Source organism: Rhopilema esculentum, chromosome 21, assembly GCF_057945365.1.
Source record: "Rhopilema esculentum isolate cy_ngs chromosome 21, ASM5794536v1, whole genome shotgun sequence".
NCBI lineage: Eukaryota > Metazoa > Cnidaria > Scyphozoa > Rhizostomeae > Rhizostomatidae > Rhopilema > Rhopilema esculentum.
The window spans coordinates 630,090-655,798 of NC_142835.1; the positions used below are offsets into that span (position 1 = coordinate 630,090).

The window sequence follows — 25,709 nt, forward strand, 5'->3', positions numbered from 1 at the left end:
TTACACCTTCAGGAGATGCCTGCTCGAGTTTTGCAACAACGAAGAAACAAGGCACATCTTCGTTTATTTTGTTGCTGAAAAGAGCAAAACACTGGTCGCATCATTCAGAGCCGCGTCTACCCTCCGATCTAAGGTTTTATTCTTTATAAAGACACAAAGTGCTGGGAAAATCACAAGGGATAATATAAATTCAGACATTTTCTACTGTTCGTGTAGTCAAAATGCAGTGCAGCATCTTGAAATTCTTGCAAAAGAAATCTTCCTGCCGCTTCTAAGTATTGAACAGAATGGTGGGCCAAGTGCAGATAAACTGATGGACCTTGTACACAGGCTCATTAGCAGCTTGCAGATCATCAATGGCAACATCGAGGTAAGTATCAAGTCTATTTCTACGATGTACAGCATGGAGTTCTAGTCCTTTTCTATGATAGATTATACTCAACCATATGTAGCGAAAGTACCGAGATTTGAGTGGGTTTTGAATGATTCGTATAAATAAATAGCCATTGAAAAAATGAATTGTTTCTTTAGACGAAGAACGAAGGCAGATGAAGGTACTATTAAAAACATCTTGCTCGTAAAACTCTTCCTTTAAGCTTAAGCAACATCAACTATACATTAATTTTTTTTTCTCAATGATGCCTAAAATTATGCAGTGATGAAGCAAGCATGAAAACATATTTTAATTTTAATTAAAATCAATGAATACAATTAGGTTTTTATTATTACAGGAAACAGCTTAGGTCAGGGAAATGATTTTGAAAGTTTCATTAATATAAAAATATAGTTATTACTCGATCATTAAGTCACTTCTCGCGCTTTACAAAGCGCAAATGTCTATCTTTCTAAATACAGGCTTTTCGGAAGTTTTGCTACAGCACTTATGAATGTGATATGAAAAGCGTTTCCAGAAAATTTCAACTCCTTCATTTGATAGTTTTGTATGTATGAGCTCCAAAGTCTAGACAGGAGACTATGAATAATAAAGTAGGTTAGCAGCTTCTTATTAGTAAATATAAGTAAATATCAAAGATAAGGAGCTCGAAATTAAACAACAAGATATAAAATAAAATGGTTTTACTTCCTAGCCATTTTTGGAGGTACCAATGTGTCAGAAGCCTTTTAAAATTGTTATTGAATGTAGTTTAAAAAGTTATGACAACTGCAGATTATGACATGTCACCTTGAAGAGGTTATTTCATATGCCATCAAAAGATCTTAGATAAATTATAATTAAATTCCAGTAATTTGAATTGAAGATAAGGAAGATAAAGAAATTATAATTTTCAAGCATTTATTATTCTTTTTTTCCCTCCACAGCTGTAACGATAGTCAAAACTAACCTTCATAAAGAAACAAAAATACGTGATTGGTTTTAAACCAAAACAATTTTTTTGCTATAGGGTGAAGTGAACTTGCCGCTTCCTTCGATTGAAGTTCTTTCCGAAGCTGCAGCATACAGTCATAGAAAGCTGGTGGTGATACATATTCTTGAAACCTATTTGATTGGCTGGATAAAGCAAATTAAAGTAAATATCAAATGTTGAGAAATTGTCATATTTTGGCCTCTCCATAATTCAGACTTTCGAGCATCAAGATTTTCTCAGTCTTGACCATAGATTGCAATTTTTATGCCGTATGTTACTAGAAAGAGCAGCTTTCCTGTTTTCCAATTCACCACCCTAAAGTTTGAATAATAAGTGCAAATAAGCCCCAGTAGAAAACTTTTTCTTTTTGTGCTCTTTGGCTGTTTAGTATTTCTAAAGTGTACAACACTTTTTCTAAATTTTCCCTTCCTTTTCTTTGATCTTTCCTCGTGACCATTTGCCCTGTAACCAAAACTATTGCATTTTTTTGTTAGAATTCACTAAAACTTGAGCCTGAAAGTGAGATCGCAAGACGCCATGGGAAGGAGCCCGGGCCTCTTTGTGAAGCTGAGGTAGGTTTTTTTGCACTAGTCAGTACTTCTAGTGAAATAGCTATGTCGTAAAATTCAAGAACAGTATGCTTTGAACGAGTGACTTGATGGCATTAATCCACGCAAAACGAGCTAAATGTAGCTTTTGGAAATGGGCATGGCATTGCATTGCACGTCTTGATTCAACGCTGTTTGATTTTAGGTTTGGGCAAATCATTTTGAAAAGATTCGGCGAATAAATGAGCAACTTTGTTCACCTGTGGTAGTAAATATTCTTATGAATTTGGAGGAGGCCAACAGCACATACGCACAGTCGTTTCACAACGTGAAAAGGGAAATCTCGAAAGTGAGCCTTGATTTTTAACTGGAATATCAAATACATATATTCATTTTTTTGCTTGATTTTGTAAATGTTACTACCAAGCTTCCAAACAGAAAAGATAAAGTTTTTTGCATTTTAAAAAGTCATTAAATTGTTCAATCCAATTAAACTTTAAACATTTCAGTTCTTTGATCCTTTATTCTTTCCTATTTGCTTAACTTTGTCTTATATCCATTACTGTACAAATACAAATACAATCTATTACTTTGAGGCATGTTCTGGACTTATCTTCGATTTTATCATATTTCTTTTCATTATAAGTATTATTCAAATCTATTTATGCAATTTTTCATACTCATATTTATAGAAGTTCATTGTATATTTATATTTTTCTTTTTCTTCATTTCTCGGAATCACTCAATACTTCTACTTCTTCATTTTCTTTTTTCCTTCTTCTGTAAACTTTACTTCTTTTTCTCTCTCTATTTCTTTGTTCTTCTTTTTCTTTTTTGTTCTACTTCTTCAGCTGCTTCCTCATCTACTGCTCTATATTTTTCTTCTTTTGCTGCTTCTGTTTTTATTCTCTTTCTTCTTCTTTTTCATCTGCTCTTTCCTTTTCTTCATTTTTGCCATTTTCCTATTTTTCTTTCTCTTTCGGTCCCTCTTCTCTTGTTCTTCGTCCTTCTTCTGTTTCTACTCTTGTTCTACGTCCTTCTTCTGTTTCTACTCTTGCTCTACGTCCTTCTTCTGTTTCTACTCTTGTTTTTCGTCCTTCTTCTGTTTCTACTTTTGCTCTACGTCCTTCTTTTCTTCTTATTTTTGTTCCTCAAGCCACTTCTACCTCCGCTAAAGACCCCTTTAGCAGATATTAGGCTTGCCTTTGCTGCCCTTCTCTTACCGTAATTGTATCTTAGCTGACAAGCTCTAACCATCTTATTAATTATCACATCAACCTTTTATTGTTCAGGCTGAGCGGGAAGCAGACGAGAACTTGCAGTTTTTGAGCACTATGACCCACTGGTTTGAATCGCTGTCCTATTCAATACTCGCATCAGACATGATGCCAAATTTTGCTCCATTGATGCATACCCTCTTTTTGGTATGGCAACATTCCAGGTATGTCTTCTTTGGTAGCTTTTTACCAAATTTGTTTACGCTGCTGCTTGCTTAAACGTTAATGTTCTAAGTTTTCGTCTAACATCATAATTCCGCGTAGCATCATGTTAAAGCATAATTCTTTATCTTTTCTAGACATTTATAACAACCTCGTCATGATTTGATATCAGCCGTTTCCTTTTTTTTTCCTACTTATTTTTTTCCATATGCATGGTTGTTTTGAGCTGATCTTTCAGATATATGGTCTCCTGGAAGCCGGTAAAGGACAGATAGCCGTTTCTAGCATTGGCTCTTTCTTTCCTACTTGATATTAACACCTTCTAACCATTAATCTTGTGCCCCAGGTTTTTCCACAAGGGAAGCAACTTAACAAGGATGCTGCGAATGATCTCGAATCAGGTTGTCAAAAGAGCGAGAGACTTACTCGATTTCAGCGTCCTGGATGACCTGATCAGCGTAAGTTTTCTTTCGAATAGCTTTCTAATCTTGAAAAATTGAATTGATAGCGTCGCTATTGTGAGACATTTTAGTCAAAACAGATAGATACCAAGGAAAATCTTAGTCATCACAAATCACAACACCTGGAGAAAGTCATACGATTTTGCAGCTTGTATATTGTGAAGCAAAATAAATAATATTCCAATATTTTTCTCAATCCCAAACAATGCTGTACAAGGCACTAGGCACTCGTCCCCCGTAGTGTCCTAAATTCAAAATTTGGCCTACTGTCATAATGAAACAGACTTTATATTTCTTTACATTTGCTAATTAATATATTCCATAAATTAGTAGATACTGTTGCTTTTCAGGCACATTCCAACCTGAAAGAGGCTTTGCAGATTTGCGCATCATTTCGAGGCCGGTATCTTGACACCAAAGATAAAGCGGATGCTTTGAATCAGCAAAAACTTGCGGAACAAATTGGAACGAGGTATTTGTTTCGACAAACTGAAATAGATTCTATGCCCCTTACCTTTAGTGACCGTAATTTGCAGGTAAAGCAGCTCGTGACTTCTGTTTATTTTAATCGTTTCATAATGGCTAACTTGAACTAATACTTGTCTTAGGTTATATAAATGAAGCTAATTTTCTTAGAAATGATATTGATTATCATAGAACTTAAAATGTGGCAAAGAATGAATTCAACAATAGAAATTTAGAAGAAATACTTGAAAATGCCTTAGTTTTTCTGGTTGAGAAACAAAGTCAAATTCAGCATCTCGTCTGAAAGAATGTTTACCAATCAGTGGTCTTTTGTACGGTAAATCTAAAAAAAAGTGAAAAGATGCCTTCTTTCTTTACAAAGAACTGATAGTGCTGGGGTCGTTTGGCACAGTCGCAAATTCCGGGAGGCCAAAACACAGCGCGGAACAACAGTATTCGGTAGAGAAAAGGACCAGAGATCGGAAAGTGAAAGCAACAGTGAGATGGTATGGGACGATTCTCCGTGGCCGGCCAGAAACAGTCCGGTTTTTGCTGGGCTTAATAGCTTCATGGAAAGGTGCAACGATGTACTAGAACTCGTTGAAACAACCAGGCATTTTCGCATGTTGAAGAACGCTGCTGAGGTTGGAGGAGCTGGTGGGCAAGGGCTTGATGCCATGGTTAGGGAGATTCATGGCCGCTTTGAGGTAGCAATGGCTCAGTTTAAAGAAACGGTCAAGGTAATGCAAACATTTTTAGCTAGCAATGGAGTATGGGTAAATTAGAGAATGGTATTTCAATAGAAAAAGTAACCATGTAAGAATTGGCTTCTTTGCTTTTTACTCCATGGAGAAGCATGAAAATCTGTTGTTAAATTTTGCTAAGTAAGAATGGGGCTTGCCTCCATTTTTTGCTTTTGCAGCTTGTTATTTCTAAAGCATTGCAATGTTTTGTAATCACAAGTGCCTCTTGTTTTAGCATCTTACCTAATTGCTGCTTATCATCTTACCTACATCCAATTGCTGCTTAAAGAAAGCTTCATTTCAAATCTGAATATTGTATGCTTGGAAGCTGTAATTACATAAAGGAACATAAATGTCATAAGACTGTACAATTTTTGATCAACTTTTTTAAAAAACGAAGATCTGTGTATAAGTTCTACATCATGCTACCTAAAGTGATTCCTTTTCGTTCCGACTGAATTTTTGTTATGATTTTTTCAAAGGACGTTTTGGATGTTGACCACTCCCAGCATTTCGAAAGGAGCTTCTTTGTGTTTCGTTCTGTCATTAGGGTAAGTGTTTGCATCCCGTCATGCAATTCGTTTTGAAAAGCAAGCAACCATTTATAGATTTTTTCAATCGTCATTTACAGGAGATCTTAGGTGTAGTATCAGTATTTTCTCGATGGTAGGGAAATGACCTGCTTTTCTCGTTCCTGATGCTATAGTTCTTGAGCCTGTCAGGTAATTTCACTAGTTGCATCACTTTCGTTGCTATGTTACGTTATGCTATGTTGCGTTTCATTACGTTACGTCACGTTACGTTTCATTACGTCACGTTACGTTACGTTACGTTAGGCCTTATCTTAAGTTTAGCTTTAAGTTACGTTATTGTGGTATGCCTTACGTTTAGTTTTATTTTGTAAAGGAACTGGAGAGTCGCCTTGGAGGGGTGCTGCAAGAGAGTTTTAAGCAGTGCTGGGATCTAAGATCAAGGCTCAGATTACTGGAAGTTTTTGAGGGGACGAGTAGTAGGGATCTCGTACAGGCAAGGACCGTAAAACTATACATTCGCTATATTCACATATATTCTATTATACTATCATACGAATTCACTTTTCTCTTGCTCTTATGACAATTTCAGCATAGAAGTCAATTTTATTATAACCAATAGTTAGATTTAGTCTTGGAATTTGTTTAGTCTTTTTGCTTCCATAATTGGATATGGAGACACAGGAAACGCCCATTGTACCAAGGAAAAATGGATTGCCAACATGAATCCAGCAGCGAGAAACCCTCACAAGAATGAAAGGTCAACCTCGGAAATGAATCAGCTACATTAAAAGCAGCTGCACTTTTGAAGAGGAAAGTATTGAATTAGAAGTCTTCGTCTTTGAAATATTGAATTTAAAGCTGTGAAAGTTAATTTGCTTGATCTGATATTTTTAGAAAGAGATCAAACCAATAGTGGATACTTTTGTGCCTAATCTCACCGAAGACATAGTGAAAACGAGAGCGCTTTTCGAGTCTGGCATCAAAGTGACCCACATACACATACCTCCTCTGACGAACGAGCTCCTCTGGCTGGATTCACTGAAAGCAAGACTTAAGGCAAGCTTTTTCAGAGTGGTTTTTCATTTACAAGAAAAAAATGCACTTAACCATTGAAGTTGTCTAGACGTATTGGGCTATACAAAATTCACTGAAGTCTAAACAACGTCAAATAGATCCTTGAAATCTCTTGAAATTGCAGGATGCAGACTCATCAATAATGTTATCCAAATGCAATATTGAATAATTTCTAAACCGTTTTCTTAATCATTTATTATTTATCGAAGCTCCAGGCAATAGATTTTGTTTGATCCCATGCTTTTTAACATACGGACATAAGAACTTATGGAATATGTGAAATTGTTTCAAAATCGAAAGAAATCTGTGCTTTCATCTAAGTATGTCTTCAACAACAACAGCTTTCGATCTTTGTTGACAATTTTAAATGCTTAGATCGTTGCATTTTGCCCTTCTGTTATTACGATGACGTCACGAACATCAACATTTTGTTTAGAATGGGTTGACCGCGGTTGTCTGGATGACTATCTCTGTTCCAATTTTCAATTGGTACATTACAGTGTTAACAAGGTTGCCTTAAGTTAACTTTCTATTTCCCTTCAGGTTACCATTGAAAAGCTAAAGTTAGTTTCCCCCATTTCGTTGAAAGGGGATGAAGGCTGGAAAGTCAGAGATACGTTTTCTGATCTGATAAAAGATATCGAGGCGTAAGTGGAACTACTTTGATAGTTTCCTTTTTGTTTCATTTGATTTGTTTACTATCCATTCTTACATTTTCTTTTTGTTCCGTTTTGTGCTCGAGCCGCAAACCAAGACATGTTCCCGCGTGCATCATCAGACACACAGTTAAATACTGATCGTTAAAGATGCTTAGACATCCTAAATAGCAAAATTTCTGATTAAAAGTCGGTTGAAAACACTTTTGCTTGATGCTGTTTTTATTATTATATCTTTCATTTAGTTATTCGTTGGTAAATTTAAAACATTTAGTTATGCACGAGAATTGCGGCGTTTTTAATGCACTTCCATTTAGAATGTCTCTCGATGAATATTTAGTTTAATGATAAAGTGAAAAAGCATTTTCGTTTTAAAACAAGTACAGAATGACACATAACATTTTACTCCTATAATTGCATTTTGCCAACATTTTGGTAAATACCCAACTAAATTCGTCTTATTTCCCAAACTATTTAGCTTTAATCTATTTGCATTAACGTATTATAGGAATTTGTGAATTTGTTTCTAAGTTTGATCTAAGTTCTAAGTGTGTCTTTCACAAGAGACTGCCAGTTGGTGAACAGCAAGGAATCAGTCAAGCGCGCCAATCTGGATTTAAATTCTGTTTTCCCTTCAGTTATAATCCAATGAGTGTCGGACTAATAATTCTTAGGATGCTATATTTCCGCTTCTCCATGCCTCTTTCAATAAGCTTCGTACGAGCTTCTGACGTAGTGATGTCTTTACTTAGTATCACTTATCCTCTGTTGTAGTCTGCTCGTCACCCTCTTTTTACACAACTATGTTATATACAAACTTTAAAGTGGCAACGGAACTGCGATTACATGGAGCTGTTAATAACGATAATCAAAGATTTGTCCAGAGTTCAGCGATTGTCATATCGGGTTTCGTTTTTGATAAACAATTGAACTGCTCTACGGAAATTATTTCCATATCAATATAGTTATTTAGATATTTTATGTATTATCTTGTAGAGCTGAAAAATCGCTGTTTGAAAACTGGCAGACCAATGTAGGACCAGATCTTTTGCTACGGTTAAAGAAGCCCCTTCTGGTATGTTTAACAAAGCTTTATACAGCTTTGAGCGATTACTTCGTGTCAGCGATGTAACATGTGATTGGAAAAGTAGCAAGTTTTAGATCTAATCCTCTTTTCTATGCAGCCTTTCGTCGTATATATGATTTTGTGCGTTTTTTATTATTTTGTGTACTGTTTGCTCAATCATTCTTGAAACAACATACTCAAATCAATTCTGAATTTTATTGACAAATAAAGATTCTGCGTTATTTATCAAATGCAATCACTCATTTTCTAGATACACAGGGAGACAGGGGATGGGACACGGCACCTCGATGTTAATATCGATGATCAGCTACGCGAGATGCTGAAAGAGGTCCGCTATTTGCAGCTCCCACCACTTGATTTCAGGCTCCCAGATGTAATCCGGTCGTTGATACGAAATACAGACCCGGCTCTATTGCAGACCAATGCTGCTAGACTCAGTACAGTTGTCTCTCAATACAACACCGTTATAAGAATAGTTAATGACATCGAAAAGCCACTTTTTGAAGTCAAATTGTCCGCTGCTAAGCAGGTAATGTCGCACGAGAAATCACTTCCTTTTCTACATTTCTGTTGCAGTTTCATTTCAAACATAAAGCGCCCCATCAGTTGAATTCTTAGCTAGCGCTTATAATGTATAGAAGACCTCATTAGTTTTCGACACTACAGACAATATATTTTTCTATACCTTTCTGGAAGTCTTCGAAAAAAAATCTTTACACAGTTAGAGAGATTATATTTTAAGCAAAGGTAATTCAACCATGCCAAATTACTAAACTGATTGTAGTTGTATACGCAAATTGCAATCATATCTGGCGCGCTTATTTTCCCCACCCAAATTTTGCCCCATGCAAATTCCAACAGTGAATGTCACAACTATGAGCAAGGTACCTTGGCTTAAATTCTCCTGAAAATCACATTGAATCAATTTGAAAAGTGTTGCTAAGATATTACCTTCGTTTCGTATAACAAACCATCATTGAATTGATTAATGCTAATTCGATCCGTACCTGAAATATTTTCCAATTTTAAAAATCTGTCTTTTTGCATGATATAAGTAATTCAACCAAAGGATTACCACTTCAACATCGTTTTCCAATTTACAGTTGCTTCAAGAGGGCCTAGACAGGTACTCGTGGCAGGACATTGAGTCAAAAGACTTCATTGAACGAGGAACGACTTTGATATGCAACGATCTTTACAACAATGTTAGCATCACCAAGAATAACCTGGCTGAGATCAAAAGGATCGCTGAATCGTGGACTGCCGGCCCTTTGGATGCGTTCTCTATGGTTAGCGACAAAGAAACATTATATATTGAAGAGTTGCATGATAAGCAAAGGTGAGTTACCTTGTCGCTTTGTAACAGCTGAAACAGCTACCGTAGAATGACCTGTGAGCTGATCGGGACCATAGTGGAATAAAGCCTTGTCGAGTTCTAAGATCTTGGACAATTTCAAAAAGACTGAAGGCCACGCATATGCATCTGCTGTCCCTGTCTCGAAGCTTTGTTTATTTCTTCCAGTCTACTAGCACTTAGTTTTTTCTTCATGAAATTATATAAGGAAATTATATTGTTTAAATGAAGTCTTTTTTGCTCAGGATCAACGGGGTTTCCACGCAAGAAACTTTCTGGCTATTATTTCATTATTTTATTTTCTGTCTATCAGAAACAGTACTTAAGACCAAGTATTATGTTTAATGGAGCATTTACTTCTTGAATGGAAGTATTCTGTTCCTCTGTTTGCCTGGGTAGTTTTGTAAGTCACTGAATAATAGTGGAAGTTTACTGTATGGATGGCTTACGCAAGCAATCTGCAAAAAGTTACAAATAATACAATGTGCTGGGACACCCAAGACGATATCATCTACTAGCTTGCGAATATCAATTGCTGCCATTTTTAGTGTTATGATTGGGAATCGAGGATCACTTTATTATTCTATATCATTTCACATGAAACTCAGAGCTGCAACTTAGAATCATCCTAATTTACATTACAAACTAAAGAATGTACAGTTTTTGCTATACTGCATCGATTTCTTTTTGTCAGAAGGGTAAAAAGGAATTCCTAACACATTTGTTTAACATATATATTTACATTGTATGATTGCTATGTAGAAGTTAAGATTAATACATGATTGCTGCGCTTGTTTATGTATCTGTATTTTCTAGGCTAATGTAGCTTCGTTTCATTCTCAGGGAATCTTCTTCAGGTCTGTGTCACCAGATAGAGGTCGGAGGAAAGAGAATACACTCCCTGTTGCAGTCGACATTCGAGGCAGTGCAAATAAGCCGGGCATCACCAGTGTGGCTGCGTTACCTGGAGTACATATCTGGCACTGTTTACGAATGCCTTCGAAAGTCCATTCTCAGCTCTCTGCATTCAATGTTACATCGCATTGACCCATCAACAAGTGCAAAAGTATGCTTTAAACCAGCATGTATTTTTTCTTTTTGTTCACAATTTACGCAAGGATAACTTGGTATATTCTTACCACAAAAAACCAATAAGGCTTGTTTCCAAAGACGCTTTGTCAACCCTTATCAGTTTCCCTATCCAATATTGTTTCAGCAAAGCGCTGTCTGATAAGAACATTTTATCGCTATGCAAAATTTTTTTCATTAATGGATTTCTGTGAATGAAATTATGCTGAATTTTAAATATATGAGAAGAGTGCTTTACTTTGCAGATCCATTTAGGAACTTTAATTGCAAAATGTTACATTTCATTACAGCCGATTCTCGCTATTCGTTTGGAGTTGGTGGCATCTGAGATCACTTTTATTCCGCCATTGAATAATTCATTGGCTTCAAGATCTTTGCAAGAATTTGTCGAGATTTGGCTCAATAGTTATCTGGCAAGGGCCTCTTACGTCATGCCTATTTGCCAAAACGAGGTAGGCCGCTAATACTTTATGTAAAAGGGTACTATCGATGTAATGAAACTGTCATGTTTATATCTATGTATAGAAAATCAAATTGAGTTCCCTTGAATTGCTGCTATTAAATCCATCACCTTTTAATGTATCGAAGAAGATTATAAGAGACAGTTACTCGAAATAATATCGTGGAGATTTCCTTTTTGCTGCACTATTGTAATAATTGCATTCAATTCTACGCAAATGGCATTAGCATTATCATTTTTCTAAACTGCAAGGAATTCACGCTCAAAAAAGTGTCCAAGAAGTCTTTTATGTCTGAAATCGCTCGCACTAATTTCAATTAATGTCAGGTTATTTGGCTCAATTTTTTCGTCTTCTTTTGCTTATACATGAAACAAATTTTCTTTTTTATATCAGGATTTCAAACAAATGGTGAAAATCGACTACGAAATTTCAGAAATAATTGATAAAATTTACTCCATAGTAAATGAAAAAGTCGACGACTGCAAGGTGAGATATTTAGCATTTAAAATTTCGACTTTTTTATTGTTTCAATGTTGTAACATGAATAAAAATGAAACGTAAAAGCCAGTTAGGTAGAGAGGAAAAAGTACATGTGATGTACCGTAAAGGTTCTATGTGCCTTCTCTCTATTAAGCCCCCTCTCTATTAAGCCCCCTCTCGATAAAGCCCCCTCTCGATAAAGCCGCCTCTCTATTAAATCCCTCTTATCAAGCGAAAAATTTAAATAAGCCCCCCCTTCTCTATTAAGCCTTTGATGTCAAGTACAGGAAATATGCGCACCTAAAGGGTCTCTTAAGAGGTGTCATGATAATATGGTCGTGTGCATTAAATACGGCCCATGTAACGACTAACTTGTGCGTCTAAGAAGTCAGTAGAAATTTATTTAGAAGATGCCCAAGGTTGGTTATCAATTGATCCTGGTGATTCTGATGAAGATAAGGACCTTTTAATTGATTTATTAGACTTACGAAGCCGCTAGCAAAGTTTTTTGAGAACATTTGTATGACATTTTCATAACAAAAAATGGCCAAGGGTGTTTTTAAAACTTTTTTTGTGTCAAAATTTTAATAAGCCCCCTCTCTCTAATAAATCCCTCTCTCTTTTAAACCCCCCTCTAGGACTGAAAAAAATAAATAAGCCCCCCCCCCGCGTGCTTAATAGAGCTTTTACAGTAAATGGAAATGTTTGAGCTGATGAGATTATTAATTTATGTTAACATCGGTAAGGTTGGAAAATTTGCACGAATCTTTTGCTTTTTTCTAGAAATATTTGGAAACTTTTAAAGACTACGCGTTTCTCTGGCTTCAAGATGTCAAAATGACATTTGATGAATTTTTGAAAGGCAACATCAGCTCCAGGGCATCAGCTTCCAGAACAGAAGAAGTGAAATCTTCATTGTCAAATAGTTCAAAGAAAGACAAGGATGTTCAGAAAGGGTAAAGCTAGTTATGAAACATAGGGTCTATTGTACTTATCAGCTAATAGCAGTGGTCCTTGCAAACTGAATCTTGTCTGATACAAGATACTTTCTCAATTCATTGCATGATGTTTTACAATGCTTTTTTACTTTGGATTTTAATTAGCCTGAAGATCAAATTATTCACCATTAATGCTAATTATGAATATTTCTTTGCAAAGTTTAAAAACGATAGGCCTGGAGATCATAAGGTTGCTCTCTTTCATTTTGATAATCCGAACTTGTAAGATCGTGTCCCTTTGTAATTCCTGCCAATTTTTATTTAAAATTTACCAATATGTACAGTGGCGTAACGGAACAGTTTCGGGCCCTTAGGAATATTTTGCTTGGGGGCTCTTTCACAATGAAATTTTTCAAGGCAGAAATAACGAAATCAGCAAGATAAATACTTTACTCCATAAATTGAAGAATCAAAAGGAACAAAACAATTTTGGTAGCAAAATCGTAACAAAAAAGAGGTTAGATAACAGGCAAATGCTCAAAGTCACAGGATATGTTTATATCTACGGGCATTCATTCTGGCGAAAGTGTCGATTAGCTGCACTTTATCGATTGACCTTGCTTCCTTGTTCTCGATGAAAAGAATTGATACATCGAGTAATCTCTCCTGAGCCATGGCTGACCTCAAATCTGTTTTTGTCAATTTGAGCTTCGAAAAAGATCTCTCAGCGGTAGCTACAGTGACAGGAATTGTGTCGAAAAGAAAAAGAGCTTTGTAGACTTGTGGAAACGAAAAGCTGACTCGACTTTCCAACATCAAATCAACCAAGTCTACAGTTGTCCATTTCTCTTTTATTTCCACGCGAGACTCGTTGACAAATGCCCGTAGCTCTGATTCCAAGTCTTCTGTAAAATCTTTACAGGCTCAGCAAGTTGTTTGATGATTTGGAGATGAAAATATTGTCCTCAAATGCTCCAATAACGGACCTTCTGCTTCTAGTTTTTGGCTTGAAATCAACTACTGTGTGCCAAGCAATAGCTAAAGCAGACGCAGTTTGCTTAACAGAGTCCCAGGACTCGCGTAGCACAACAAGCTCTGAAATAGAGCAACATATCAATCGAGATGCAACAGTTAAGTCAATTTTTGGGGATTGCAATCATTTTTGTTTTTTGATGCCAAGGTAATGCGAGTTAAAACTGTCATGATATGTGGATATCTATCACGGAAAGCACGAACAGAATCAATACGAGAGGTCCACCTTGTGACACACAACTTCTTAAGTGTCAAAGATCCTGCGAAACTTTCAACCCTGAGTTCTTCCAATCTATTCAATGATGAACTGAAAAGATTAAAAACATTCTTCAATGTCCCAAAGAAATCATCATTCTCCGGTACTGCCCCCACGGAGTCACTAATGACCAGATTTTATCATCCTTTATCTGGACTTAACGGACCACAAGGCTTAACTGATCTTATACCACTAGTAGAGTCTAAAGTCAAAGACCAGAATAGTGCCTTGTTGATCTTTTGAACAAGAGATGAAGTAACTGCTTTAGACAGAAGTCCAATAAATTCGTTTTGAATTTTCGCACTCAAATATTTTGTAGCTCTTGCAGGGAGGGAAATTGCTTCATAAAGGACTTCATCATATTCTGCTAGCAAAGCAACTAATCCAGGAGAGTTTCCACCCTTGCAATCTCCTTCGAAAGCCTCTTCTCTGTGTCCTCTTAATGCCAGATTTAACGTTGTCAGGGTAAGAATTATCGATATAATACGATCAAGCACTTTGACCCAAAAACATGAGCTTCGACGTAGCCCTCTTTCTTTTAACTCATCCAAAGTTTTACCGGACTTCCATTTAAGATAAACTGCCGACGACTCAATATGATTTGCAGTTTTCTCATGCTTTTTATCTTCACTAGCATGTTGTGAGTCGAGCCAGATACACCATTCCCCAAAGCCATTTCATCAAATATTTGCTTCGACCTATCAGCAAAAATCCAGTATACTTCACAGAAGGGCTTCATCCATTCCATGGAATAGCAAAGCCAGCTTCTCGGTTCTTGAATATTATTCACAAATTGGTGGTAGTTACTCGATTTGAAGTTTGTGATCATCTTCCCATATTCATCTTTATACTGATAATGCCCCATTGGTCTGCAAGACCCGTACATGAGAATTTCCCTTTTAAGTGCAGCATCTTGAATTGTACTTGGACAATGACCCGATCAGTGGGATAATTTTTGGTTATATCGAATTTGAATCGTGTATCTGCAGCCAAATTTTTCTCCTTTAACTTGCTAAAGGTTTTAGAGTCATTCTCAAAATTAGACCTTCGTTCTTCTTCTATGTTTTGTCCGACGCCAAGCCTCTCTTCTTCCACATAAGCAGTACTTTCAATAAATTCAACGGGACATTCTGAAATTGACGTCGGTGAAGCTGGGTTTGAGATATCTTCTTTCTTTCTTCTAGATTTCTCGAGTGAAAAAATGTTGCTATTTTCCTTGTATTGGAATGAGCAGCTTCAATTTTTCGTTTCTTTTTTACTCTTTCGGAAGCTCCAGAATTATATTTTCGTTTTGAAGACATTTTAGCGAAATGATTTATAAAAGATTGTGAAGTTTGAAACAGCCGTTATACACTTGTGGACCTCACACAATAAAGAAACTGCTGGTCTTTAATTACTCGGTGTCTGTATTTATAATTCTAACGGAACTTTCACTTCATCGAAGGGAAAGCATCAGGATTTAGGATACAGCGGTGGTTTTTAAAAAGTTAGAGGAAAAGAAGCAACCTGTTAATGGGGGAATATTGACTTTTTTAAATCCCTTTTCACAGCAAATAGTGCAAAAAAGCCTGTTTCTTGAAAATCTTTGGGGGACCGTTAGGAGTCGGTTACGTCACTGCGTATGTACCATTTGTAGAGTCGCAAATATGTTCGCACTTTCAACATTTTTAATCGTCAGAATTTCCCTTTCAATCATTTTCTCACGTTGGTTATAATTTCTAGAAGCTCAAGTCGCGCATCGTCCGCCATAACAACTCTGAATAGCACGACGATGGGAACTGTTGCGCTGAGCGAGAGAACTTTGTTGGCAGTGAAAAGATTGAAGCTTTCAAAGGAAGACAACGCTCCTAGTCTGGATGATTTTGACAGGGAAATGGAGGTCTACAGGGTACGCATGGTCTTGTGAATATCTGGGATTGAAGTAGTACCTAGAAAAGAATCTTTTTCCACACATTTATTACTCATTAAATCTTTGTTTGTCAAATATGTTCTTCTCGATGACCATGATACAAATATATATTTAGATTTCTTTAGTTATTATTTATTGAAATGCCATAAATATTTTCCATATTGTAATTATAATCATATCGATATTATTATGTTTTTTCATGTTTCATGATTTAAGAGGATTTTCATAGAATTTACGTTGCTGTGTTTTGAATTTCGCAGGTCGCCAGAGATGAGATACATGCGGCTGCAGAAAGTTCACGAGTTGGTTGGATTACAGTTAACATGCAGCCTGTAAAGCAGACCATTGAGACATATGCCAGTAAATGGGTCTTCACATTCACAAAATACCTCACCGATCAGGCAAGTTTTTTTGCTCAATAAACTCCTTCAAAGATATATGGTTAAAATTATCTTTGATAACAAAATGCCTAAGCATGATATAGTAAACTTAAAACTATTCCCCAGCTGTATGTTTTTAAAGAATCGATGTTTAAATTTTTTCCAGGTCTCCAGTGCATTGAATGATCTGGATTCATTTCTCAAGAGAATCGAACCAGGGGTAGAAGCAATCACTGGGGAAGAGCGCGATATTTTCTCTTTTATGCGACTGATGAGGATTTTCAACGAGGTGAATGAATGGGCTATTTCCCTGTAAACATGTTTAGGAACATAAGTTGTACACATGGCATGCTATTTCATACAAAGTTCCATTGTCTTGTAAAGGGTTTAATGTAATTTAAGTTTTTTGAAGTCTAGAATATCAGTTTTGAAGCAAGCCTATGGCCCTAAAGATTATATTATTAAGCTGGTTATTCATGCTTTGTACTCACAAAATGCTTTAGAAAAATTGAAGATTTTTATTCAATATATTTTGCCAATTCATTTCATGTTATTTCAATTGCTGTTAAGTTCATTTAATTAATTTCTTTGATTTTCTTTCATTTTGTGCCCGTTACTAGCTAAATTAACTGAAATTATCGACTACTTATTAAATATCTTCTGCGTGATTCATATTAATCGAAATACCTTTATTCATTATATCTAAATAACTTTTCAAGGTTACAGCACAACAGACAGAGCTAGATACCAAGTTTGCCACTATGAAAAGAACTTTATCATTGCTTGAGAAATATGAGCAGAAACTTCCAGAAACCACTCAAAAGTTCTACGCTGCTGCTCCTCTCAGGTAAACATCAAAGCAAACTGGACTTCCTATTTTCTGATTTAAAAAAGTGTTTTCTGACGATTTTATGAAAATTATACTCAGGCACATTTTTTATTAAAACCTTTTAAAGGATGCGATTTGTACTCTGTATCGCAGTTTATCTATGAACGTTTGTAAATTTAAATTTCATTACACCGAAAGATGCCCAAAATCAAACTAATTATGTTGTTTAGATTACGTTATTGTAACACAAGAAAAGTGTTATTTTGCTGTAATCTCTTTTATTAAAAGTATGGACGTTTTCTGTATAATAGTTTGAGTTGAGTTGAGTTCTACATTATAAGCTTGCGCCGTCTTACTTGTGAAACTAAGCTATAAAAAAGTCTTGCATATATTTTGTGTTGCATTCTTGTCTTTTCTCAAGTTTGAGTCCCTAAAAGTTGCCAATTGAGCTACTGGGCCTCTTTTTCCTGGATCGCACTCCTCCCTCGGTTTTGTTGAAGAAAGCATTTATGCATTCAGTAACTTGGTGTAATAGATTGAGGTATTGAAGCTTGAATTTAAAATATCTGAAAATGCATCTTCTCGATGCGATATTTTTGTTTAGATGGAACAATCTCAAGATGAAAGTGAACCAAGCAAAGCAAAGACTTGGGCCAAGGATCCAAGCTGAGGCTGAAAGCGTGACAAAGGTACTTACTTGCCTAGCTAATATCTCATTTTAAATCAAATCTAGTTTTGCAAATTTTTAAGACTGCTGGTGATATGGATTAAGATTAACTGCCATTCGCTAGTTCCCACCTGTTTATTTGTAATTTGGAGCAAAATTTAATTTGATTTCTGCGCGTAAGTTTTTGTTTAGATTTTCACCAGCGTTGAGTGTAACCCAATGAAATCAGTTTTTCTTTTTTAGCTTTACTGTCATTGCAGATTTCATTAACAATTGAAAAGGGAACTTTTAGCTAGCCACATAATACATTAGATAAAGCATACCTTAAGGATACTAAAGTTGTTAGATATGTAATACAGTTAGCAAATAAATCTAATACCAGAATGAAAATATAATAGTTTGATTGCTTAAATCACGACGTTTCGAGCATGTACTCGTTATAAAGTTGTTTGAGTCTATAATTAAAGTTGTTTATCAGCTAGTGCACTTGTTGATTTTTCACACGTTTTCATACGTTACGTTTACTAAACCTGGTTGCAGAGATTTTCTCCTTTTAAGAGATGCAAAGAATACTGGAAAATACCAGTCTTATGGTTTATACTCCGCAAAGTAAACAAACATTTTAATATACCTAAAAGTACTTTGTGGCCTGAAAATGTTCTTGATATTATAATTTTTGATTTCGATTTTCAGACCCTTCAGAAGTTTGGAGAACGTTGCTTGCAGTTGGACTATGACTTCAGGGCCAGTGAGGCTTTTAAGAGGTCCTGTCGCGTGTACACTGCGCACAACATCATGGACTCGATTGAAAAGAGCCTAAACACTATTGAAGGCGAAGCACAAGTTAGTTTATTAATGTACTTTTTTGTCAATTAGTTCCTTAGTCAATGGGAATAGCTATATGGCCATACTTTGGTTCCCCATATCTTTGCTATTCAAAGTAGTTTTTAACACATTCACATAGAATGAATTTAGTCGTAGTACATCCTGTCTAATAAAGCTTTTACGTCATTATTGTAGGATCTTGTTGAGTTGCAAGAGCTACTGGAAGAAGAAATTGTTGACTTCTCAATATTGCCAAGGTAGGGTTTCATATAGAATTTATCAAAACCTGAGAAGATAGTCTTGATTATAATGTTGTTGTTTGTAAATTTGATATAAGCACAGAATTTCAAAAAAAAAATACCCTCTGCCGATCTCAAATTAATCGTGTTCAGAGATATCAACGAACTAAAGCTATTTTACTGTTTGTATTTTAGCCTTCGCTCTGATCTTGGAATTTTGCGACAGGTTTGGGAAACTGCAAAGTAAGTCTTGACAGATTTATGATCCTTATTTCTACATTCATGAAGTTTTCTTATACTAGTTAAATGATTGGGGCTCGGTCAAAGATATATGGATTTTCTGTTTATGGGAGATAGAGGGAACTTAGTTAAAAGGGCGAGCATCTTCAACCTTTTGAATCGTATTTGATTATTGATAAAGTTTGAGCATTGATAGAATTTTTTGCAGATGTTTGCAATACTCGAGTATCTTGATCTACTACTTCTACTCGGCCAAAGCAATGGTGTAACTGATGAAACAAAATTTAAAAATTTATGGTTAATTTGTATTCTATTTTTATTTAGGGTGATTCAAGAGCAGCAAAGTGACTGGAAGAGACATCGATGGCAAAAAATCAGGCCTAAGCTACTTCGAAAACTGCTTGGGCAACAAGAGGAGTTACTGAAACAATTGCCCGAGAAGGCAAATGGCTGGGATGTTACTATTGGTGTGCAGCAGTCAATCGAGCGAATGCAGGTGAGTCCTGTGCCAATTGCTCCGCTATCAAAACGTAATATATCCGCGTCTTGTTTTAGCAATGTCTTTTGTCTGCCAAGAATATTTTTAATAATTGGCCTATTTGCATTTGGATCCATGTGCATTCATCGATGACATTCATTCAAGAAGTGAATTGACAGTTAAATCGTTTATTCAAAGAAACAGGGTATCTATTTTAGAACATGAAAAAGGTTCGACAAAACATTCAAAACTTTTTAAGGTCCCTGGTAAGAAAATAAATGCGAAGACATAAGTTAACAATGAGAAAGGCCGATAGCATTTACTGAGAGAAGTCTAAGAACGTAACAAGGAACGTTCGGGACATGTCTTAGTATGTTATCACCTGTAAATGTTTAGGAAATCTCTCCTAAGCCGCCGTATCTTCAATTGGCTGGCTTTTTGCTTTTTAGTCTTGTGTGCCAATTATGGAGGACCTTAGCAAAGCAGCAATGAGGACTCGTCACTGGAAGCAGCTGGTGCGGGCAACTGGAGGTGCAGTGAATATCAGCAGTGATGGATTGACAAAGATGACCTTAGGACAGTTCATTGGTCTTGGGCTACAGAACCATGCAGACGAGGTTCGCGGTGTGATTCAGAGGGCAGCTAAAGATGTCGGCATTGAAAAGGCTTTGAAAACATATGAAGAAGTTTGGTTGAGTAAGATGTTTGAGTTGGTCAAACACACAAGATTGTCAACTGGATTTTCAAATATTATGCCTACTCATGATGTGAGTACTGACTGCTTCATTAGCAATTTAGCCGTCAGAGAAAAACGACTCTGGAAAATTGCCAACATGAGAACACATGTTGCCAACGTGTATCTTTCGTTTGAATTTAGAATCCATTTCTTCACTAAGTTGTTGTATTCAATGTCTTTATAGAGGAAATTTGTAGACCACGTGATAACCACGGTCAGAAATTTGCTGCCATGACATTCTTGTCGAAATATTAAACATCTTTAGAAGGTCAAGATATGTCGATGAAAACCCTTGTTATTATAGGAAAGGAAATCCGAAAGCTTTTGATATGTTTCTTGCTGATCAAGGTGATTAACTCTTACACTTCAATTTTGTCTAATAGTTTTCATGGTACGATTCTTTTCTAGACACCTGCGAGTGAATATGGCAACGATTCTGATCACGGCATGATAAGCGGAGTACGTCACTCTGGCAGTCGCGTGTCATTGGCTAGCCTTGGATTGCGATCGGATTCGAGGCTACGAGCAACTTCAATCCTGTCTTTTACTTCAAAGCGTCCATCTATTCTCAACATTATGGTAACTTAGTTTTAGAAAAACATTTCACTGAGCTGTAACTAAGATGATTGTTATAATTGCGTTGTAGTACGAGTCTTTATTTGTCGAGCAGACGGGATATAATTTTGTTTAAGAGAAATAAGATTGATATAAGAGAAATTGAAAGTAAATTCAGTAGAGAAGACTTGTTGACTTCTTTTTGAAATACATTTAACTGTGGTATTTTCGTTTTCTGCGTATAGCTGTTATTCATACTGTAAGTTAAAGAAAATAATGTGAGCAATCAATCAAACAGAAAACTAAACGACGAATAGAGTAAGGCGTATTCTTTCCGGAATGAAGAATAACTACATCTTTTCACTTCTTAATGAAAATATACCCACTATTAAATCAAATTGATGTAATGTGTTATCAGTCTTTTTGAAAATGTTTCAGGAACTTGGAGAAGTACTGTTACTGAAAAATATCGAACCTATTCTAGAAGAACTAGAGCTGCATCAGGTAAAAACCATACACTTTTTTGTTGCAATTTGGCGTTTTATATGAATGGCACATTCACAAGGATTGTAGATAGATTTGGTTGTAGATAGGCAAGCTGACATCTCAAGAACAAGAGGTTCCAAAGCTGTTTTTCCGCTGAAGTCTGACTCAAAGGTATACAAATAATTGTTCAAGGTTTGTTGATAGACTTACTAATTCACACAGATTAGATTGAAGGTCGGTTTCTCCCCTAGTTGTCTCTTCAATCAATGCTTGGTGGAAGTGCTGCAAGCTCCTTTGCTGACGACATTGTCAAGTGGCAGAAGACGTTGCAGAATCTTGAAGCAGTTTTGAATCTGTGGTGGGAAGCACAACAGAAATGGATCAAACTTGATGATGTGAGATCTACCTTATTCCTCATTCCATCTCAAATATTTTGATTCATCAGGCGATACGTAAAATAGATGTTGGAAAAATATAGTGGAATTAAAGTAAAATTGCGATATTTATGATAAAAGCATTTAGCCATCTATTTTTAACATGCATTTCAATATTTTGTCGTATGTTTAAAAAACCCTGGAAATTCCCAGGCAACAGAATCAGGTCAAAAGATTTCCTCAACACTCTAAAACGCTTTAGATACAGCTTTTAAAACTTGAAATATAATGATTAATTTTCTCGTTTTTTAAAGTCTAATTTTAGTTATCTGTTAATTCTTTTGTCTTGTCATCTTGCAATCATCAATCTGATGTCAGTTTCATTTCCTGGTGTGAAACCGAAATTATCAGAATTTCCTCATGTGTACCCTAATGAAACTATTTTATTCATATTTAGCTGTACAATGGAAACGAGTGCAGAGTTGCATTGCCGAAGGAAACCAATTTTTTTGCTTCGTCCAGTCATGAATTTAGACAAATCTTGAAGCTGGCTGAAAAAAATCCGAATGTCCTGCAAATATGTACGAGAGAAGGTATATTTAAAAAGAATAATTCAGTTTTGTTTTTCAATCTGAATTATGTTCGTTTTTCGTATGCTCGTATATTTCAACTAAGAAACTTAACTCAATAGGTAATTTTTTCGTATTTCTTGTAGACATACTGCCAAGGCTGGAGAAGATCAACATCAATTTTGAAACATGTTTAAAGGCCTTAACAACGCAACTGGAGAGAAGAAAGCAGAAATTTCCAAGACTTTATCTCATGTCGCAAGAGGAAGTTCTAAACATAGTTTGTAAAGGTATTTGCTCTTTTTAAGTTGGTTGGTAATATTCAATGAAATGAATTTTGCACAATATTGATACCTTGGTCATGCGAATTCGTTTAGAAGTTATGATAATTGAATTAAATTCATGGCCAAGAATATTATTATCAACTGTAGAATAAAACATTACAGCTTTAATATGTATAACAATAAAATAAAATTATATTCACAATTATAATTTTAAATTTCAGCATTATTACCGGGCCTACACATAACTGATAAACCATGGTATTTCTGAGGTTCAAAAACCTTCTGCTTTGCATTAAGCATATTTGAATTGCAATTGCTTTTCCAAAGCATTGTTTCTTACAGCTAAATAAACCGTTTCACTGATTCTTAAATACGGTTTTTTAGGGTATGATCCAGGTTTGGTAAATCCCTATTTTTCAAAAATCTTGCGCAATGCATGTGTAATGGATTACGAGGTGCATGACACAGAAGAACGAAAGTTCTATAAAATCACTGGTATTCGAAGTTTGCATGGAGAGATTCTGAAATTTGTCAAGGTAATTTATTTCTGTTCCATATTATTTTTTCTCCTTTGAAAAGACGAAATTGCAGATTTTTCTGTGAATACCAATTGAATTTGGGGTTTTGTTAAAGTTTCAGCCTTCTTGCTGTCTCTTGCAAATTTGCATATGAGTAAAAAGGCCAATTTTGATAGAAGAGTAGCCAAGACAATACTTTCAGTATTTTCTTATCTTGTGTTGCTTCAATTTTCAAGATTTCCTTGGTAACTCATTGTCAAGGTAATTAAAAACAGGGTTGAGGATATTTCATCTCGAATATCTTCAAGATGCAGTTATTTTCTAAGTATTGTTATTCGGTTTTAAGATAACTGTTTATGCAAGTGACTGTTTCTTGTAATATGATATCCTTTTATTCATTTGTATTTGTATTTGCAAAACAATGCATTCGAAAACATGCATGCGAGTTACAAGATAGTTGCTGGCATAAGACCATCAGGTGATCAGCCAGTCAAGCTAGTAGTTTAAGCAGAAAACGAAACATGGCCAGCCAAGCTAATGCTAGAGTAAATGCAATAGGGATGCATTTCTATTTAGATTTAGTGTCACATTTTCCTTCTGGAATCCAACATTTTTTCTTACGTGAGCTAGTAGAAGTATACTCGTGGAATGTTCTTCATTTTTCCATATACAATAATAAATGCAAATGAGGAAGAGCTTTTGATGAGCTGTTTGTAAGTGTAAGCTGGGGCCAGTTGGCCCTGGCTTGGATTGCAGAGTTCAGTAAATAAAACTCGATATACAGCGAATTTCCAATAATAACAACTTTTCTATTTTACAATCGAGCGAAGCGAAGCAAACAACAGCAGGCGTCAGTCCAGCAACGTGTTGTCACTATCGGAGTGACGCTAGGTACAACAAGTGTGGTTAATGACTCAACAATAGATTTCGAACGTTAGGCTGTCAATTAACCTTCTCACATAAGACTCCTCATCTTGAAGGCAGACAATGACACTATGAATTGAATAACGATCAGCATTCAAGCTTTTACTCAAAAGCACAGAATGTTCCTTTTTCTATCTGGGTATGTTTGATTGCATCAACACAGCTGCTTAGCACTTGTGCACGTTTCGCTTATGTTTAAATACACTGCTAATACACATGGTACACCTTCGTTTCCTTTGACTGTTGGACAACTTGTAATACTTTGTATCTTGGAGTAACATATCTTTTCATTGCTTTGTACTAATAGAAGTAACTTACAACAAAGAACCTTTAAGAGAATCTTGACCCTCCTGATAAATATTTGATGTGTCTATTTTGTTTGCAGCCGGTAGACTGCGATTCAGTGGTTGAGAACTGGCTGAATGCTGTGGTAAGCGCAGTCAAGATGACATTGCAAGTTAGCCTGGCATCGGCACTGGGAATGCCATTACCTGACAGTATCAGAATTGGCCTAATGTCACGTGAATCAACAACACACGGAAAGATGGAGTCGAAGATCAAAAAGTCTCCTTCTCCGCAACAACGAAAGGTTCTCTTTGCGCAAGAGCCAAAGGTAATTGGTGACCTAGAGAACACTGCGCGTGAGGAGATGAGTCTGCCTTCATCGTGGTCTTTGAGAAACCTGAATGAGATCGTCCTTTTGGCGTTGCAAATAGAGCTCACCCAGAAGCTAGAGAAGTGTTTTGAAGAATACCAGGCTGGGGATAAAGATGCACTTCCAGGCATGCAGCAGCATTTATCTGCCATCTTGCAATCAGCTGCTGCATTGCTGCAAGGCTCAAACGGCAATGATCTTGATGATCACGTGCTTAAACAAAGAACAAAGGTTGCCGACGATTCCAATGCGGAACAGGTTGATGACGATTTTACTGCAGAGAAAGATGAAATCCTTCACGCGAAGCAAGAAATAAGAATCTTCTTAACTCCAAGTCAAATGCAAAAACTGACAAACTTGATATTTGTACTTTCCAACAAGCGCGATCTTACTCAAAAGCTCTCTAAAGTTATTAGCTCCACTGATCAGAATGGCAACGAGGGCATGACACAGCTAGCAAGAATGTTCGAGTGGCAATCTCAGTTGAAGTATTACTGGTCACAAGACAGTGCAACTTGCAGGATATCTGTGATGGATTACGACTGCGATTACGGCTTTGAGTACCAAGGAACAGCGGCTAGAATTGTGAATACACCAGAGTCAGAGAAAGCTGTGTTTTGGATGACCCAATCGATGCTTAATCGGTCGCCAGTTCTTCTTGTTGGATCCACTGTAAGGCTTTTTCCTACATTCAATTCCTTACCTTCATTTAAAAGCTCTTCATCCAATTGCATGATTCGACAGTTGATAGAAATTATCCAATTTCACTAGTTTTCTTAAATCTCTTTAATATTCTAGAGAGAGCCAAAAAGCTACGTAGGAATTTAAGAGAAAACAATATCTAAAAATAATTATTGTTTCCTAATTTCTTGTTTAACGAAGTGTATCTTATTCTTTGATTTGTATTTATCACTACTTAGCTTCCGAAGGTATTTGTTAGAAAACTGAGAAGCTGTGCGTATTGGGATAGGCTTATCTTGGTTATTTAGGCCCGATATGAGATCACCCCGTGATTCACACGCCTGTAATTCCTCAGTCTATGTGAATGTTTCGTCATG

General features: G+C 36.1%; 1 protein-coding gene across 1 annotated transcript in view; it reads left to right on the plus strand.

Moving 5' to 3' along the window:
* The window catches only part of LOC135684803 (uncharacterized), a 58,940-nt gene that overhangs the window by 4,764 nt on the left and 28,467 nt on the right, over positions 1-25,709 (plus strand). The window contains exons 3-38 of the mRNA XM_089115091.1: positions 13-370; positions 1,404-1,529; positions 1,862-1,939; positions 2,121-2,264; positions 3,208-3,356; positions 3,701-3,812; positions 4,166-4,287; positions 4,663-5,020; positions 5,506-5,574; positions 5,930-6,049; positions 6,451-6,617; positions 7,179-7,277; positions 8,283-8,361; positions 8,624-8,902; positions 9,477-9,712; positions 10,571-10,793; positions 11,107-11,268; positions 11,671-11,763; positions 12,541-12,713; positions 15,706-15,871; positions 16,153-16,293; positions 16,439-16,561; positions 16,992-17,119; positions 17,706-17,790; positions 18,462-18,611; positions 18,789-18,850; positions 19,028-19,075; positions 19,397-19,568; positions 20,000-20,317; positions 20,695-20,865; positions 21,280-21,345; positions 21,579-21,722; positions 22,159-22,294; positions 22,417-22,560; positions 22,939-23,090; positions 24,382-25,323. Of these exons, the coding sequence (XP_088971217.1) occupies positions 13-370; positions 1,404-1,529; positions 1,862-1,939; positions 2,121-2,264; positions 3,208-3,356; positions 3,701-3,812; positions 4,166-4,287; positions 4,663-5,020; positions 5,506-5,574; positions 5,930-6,049; positions 6,451-6,617; positions 7,179-7,277; positions 8,283-8,361; positions 8,624-8,902; positions 9,477-9,712; positions 10,571-10,793; positions 11,107-11,268; positions 11,671-11,763; positions 12,541-12,713; positions 15,706-15,871; positions 16,153-16,293; positions 16,439-16,561; positions 16,992-17,119; positions 17,706-17,790; positions 18,462-18,611; positions 18,789-18,850; positions 19,028-19,075; positions 19,397-19,568; positions 20,000-20,317; positions 20,695-20,865; positions 21,280-21,345; positions 21,579-21,722; positions 22,159-22,294; positions 22,417-22,560; positions 22,939-23,090; positions 24,382-25,323 (6,295 nt within the window). The remainder of the gene's footprint in view (positions 1-12; positions 371-1,403; positions 1,530-1,861; positions 1,940-2,120; positions 2,265-3,207; positions 3,357-3,700; positions 3,813-4,165; positions 4,288-4,662; positions 5,021-5,505; positions 5,575-5,929; positions 6,050-6,450; positions 6,618-7,178; positions 7,278-8,282; positions 8,362-8,623; positions 8,903-9,476; positions 9,713-10,570; positions 10,794-11,106; positions 11,269-11,670; positions 11,764-12,540; positions 12,714-15,705; positions 15,872-16,152; positions 16,294-16,438; positions 16,562-16,991; positions 17,120-17,705; positions 17,791-18,461; positions 18,612-18,788; positions 18,851-19,027; positions 19,076-19,396; positions 19,569-19,999; positions 20,318-20,694; positions 20,866-21,279; positions 21,346-21,578; positions 21,723-22,158; positions 22,295-22,416; positions 22,561-22,938; positions 23,091-24,381; positions 25,324-25,709) is intronic.